This window comes from Salvia splendens, chromosome 20 (assembly GCF_004379255.2).
Source record: "Salvia splendens isolate huo1 chromosome 20, SspV2, whole genome shotgun sequence".
NCBI classification, from domain to species: domain Eukaryota; kingdom Viridiplantae; phylum Streptophyta; class Magnoliopsida; order Lamiales; family Lamiaceae; genus Salvia; species Salvia splendens.
Window position 1 is genome coordinate 17,470,185 of NC_056051.1, and position 1,921 is coordinate 17,472,105.

The window sequence follows — 1,921 nt, forward strand, 5'->3', positions numbered from 1 at the left end:
GTAAGGATAGGTCTTGTATTATGGCAATCAAAAAGTGCCATGAAACATGACGTGTAATGTCACTAGAAAATGCCACGATATATTTTCTTAAACTACATTAACTTTTGGAAAAATATACAATATACCCCAATAAATATTTATTATTACAATTTTCCCTCATTTTATTTAATTTACCTTTTTCACCTACATATTTCTGTAATTTATATTTTTATCTTTCAAATATTTATAAATTCATTTTAATCCTTCAAATTTAATAAACTACTCACTCAAATAAAATGACAACTATTTGAATAATATTCAAACCATCAAATGATTTTACACAAAAATGTAACGTGTTTGAACACACAAACTAAACAATATTAAGTGTTGGTCATCTTTGACTTAAACTACACAAACAATACTAGTACTAAAAATTATAAAGTGCTAATCTATTCCAAAAGTGCCCAACATATTACGAGAAGCTGAAATTGTAGGACTTGGTAACTGGTTGTTTATATGCTGGGCACTGGGGGCTATATTTCGGTTACCACCTGCCTCCCTCCACTCTCTGATCCTGCGAATGAGGTCATCACCATTGACCTGACTAAGTAGTTCTCGATGCTCATCATCTGACACCCTGAGTTCCTTCCTCAATTCTGTTATAAGACCCTCTTTCTCCTGAGAAACAAATATATCAAGAAACAACCAAATCCAATCAGATGAGACAGTCTTCCCAAACATAGTAAAAACATAACTTATAATTGATAAACATGTAGCAGAATATACCCATGTGAGTGCATCAGATTGTGCCTTGAAAGCTCGTAAAACAACATCGTATGCAATCTGTTCCAGATTATGTATTTCGTATTCCATGTCCATTTGACTCATTTGAAATGGGGCTGATGGTAGAAATGACCTTTCGTTCCCTGCCACACGACCTCCTACTGTGCCTCTGTTATACCCTATTTCAGGATTATCATCATCAGTTTTAACTAACTTTATTTAATTATAAGTAATCTAGGAATTGTGCAAATAATCAACCCAAACTCATGATCTTGAAAGTACCTAGTATTTGATTATACACAAAAGTTTTGAAAAATAACAATGAATAAAAGCAATCAGGAGAGAATATCTACACAAAGATTAACATTATACCAAAGCTTACTCGAACCCCTAAAAATCCTTCATACTCCAACAGATCCCTAAATTGTAAGTTGTAACCCCTTAATGAATAACACCACTGACGCCACTGATTGAAAATCACCCAATTCAACGATCTCACATTTTGCATGGTCAATTCCATCACAAAAATCAATCAGAATTCGCCAGAAACAAACACCACAAAGAAAAACGGTGTGAGGCCGAAAACTTACAAGGAATTCAGCCGTGAGCTCACCGTACAGCTTCAATCCCAAACGCCCTACGCCAGCTCTTAACTCCTCTTCTTCAAACAGAAATCCAAAGGATAGAAATCACTCTGTGCGGGCAATTCAAAACGGAATCAGGTCAGCTCAAAACGAATACAACAGGCGAAAATCACAATGCGATTAAACAATTAAACGAGAAAAAAGAAAAGGAAATGAATCGCAAATTGCCCTAATCGAACAGAAGCACCACCTGTAAAACCGAGAGGGAGAGAATTGAGCGCAGAGATTTGGGTATAATCAAAACTTTTGTGTATAATCAGTGATGCTCGCCGAGAGCGGAAATTTGGCGGAGGGGCGGCGACAGATTCGAGAGAGAAGAGAGAGGGCGACGGCGCTGAATCGCAGAATCGAGAGACGGCGACGGGCCATTTTCGAACTAACGCCGAGAATGAGAGTGCAATGGTTGTTAAGTTTCAATTGGGGATTTACCTTGAAGAAGAAGAGAGAAAGAGGGGAAGAGATGGAGAGATGGAGTGATTTTTTTCCCGTAAGTTCTAGAGGGAGTTACTTCTCCT

The 1,921-nt window shown here is 37.2% G+C and overlaps 1 protein-coding gene across 2 annotated transcripts; it reads right to left on the reverse strand.

The window, feature by feature from the left end:
• Positions 1 to 271: 271 nt before the first annotated feature.
• Positions 272 to 1,921, reverse strand: LOC121782931 (protein EMSY-LIKE 3-like). Of its 2 annotated transcripts, none has more exons than XM_042180939.1 (3): positions 1,135 to 1,346; positions 766 to 941; positions 272 to 657 (listed from the first exon to the last, which is right to left on the reverse strand). In XM_042180939.1, the coding sequence occupies exons 1-3, from the start codon at positions 1,280 to 1,282 to the stop codon at positions 424 to 426; spliced, it is 558 nt and encodes a 185-aa protein (XP_042036873.1). In that variant the 5' UTR covers positions 1,283 to 1,346; the 3' UTR covers positions 272 to 423. The 2 variants fall into 2 exon arrangements, 1 of the variants encoding a protein (XP_042036873.1); XR_006046483.1 differs by lacking the exons at positions 272 to 657; positions 1,135 to 1,346 and adding exons at positions 1,353 to 1,456; positions 1,597 to 1,921 and having other exon boundaries at positions 803 to 941.

What these genes read in the sequence shown, in the direction of transcription:
- LOC121782931 (XM_042180939.1), bottom strand. Translation starts at nt 1,282, where the DNA reads ATGGAATTGACCATGCAAAATGTGAGATCGTTGAATTGGGTGATTTTC. An exon ending in AGGGGTTCGAGTAAGCTTTG is followed by an intron (nt 942 to 1,134) that starts GTATAATGTTAA and finishes ATCCTGAAATAG; the next exon opens with GGTATAACAGAGGCACAGTA. An exon ending in AATCTGATGCACTCACATGG is followed by an intron (nt 658 to 765) that starts GTATATTCTGCT and finishes TTTGTTTCTCAG; the next exon opens with GAGAAAGAGGGTCTTATAAC.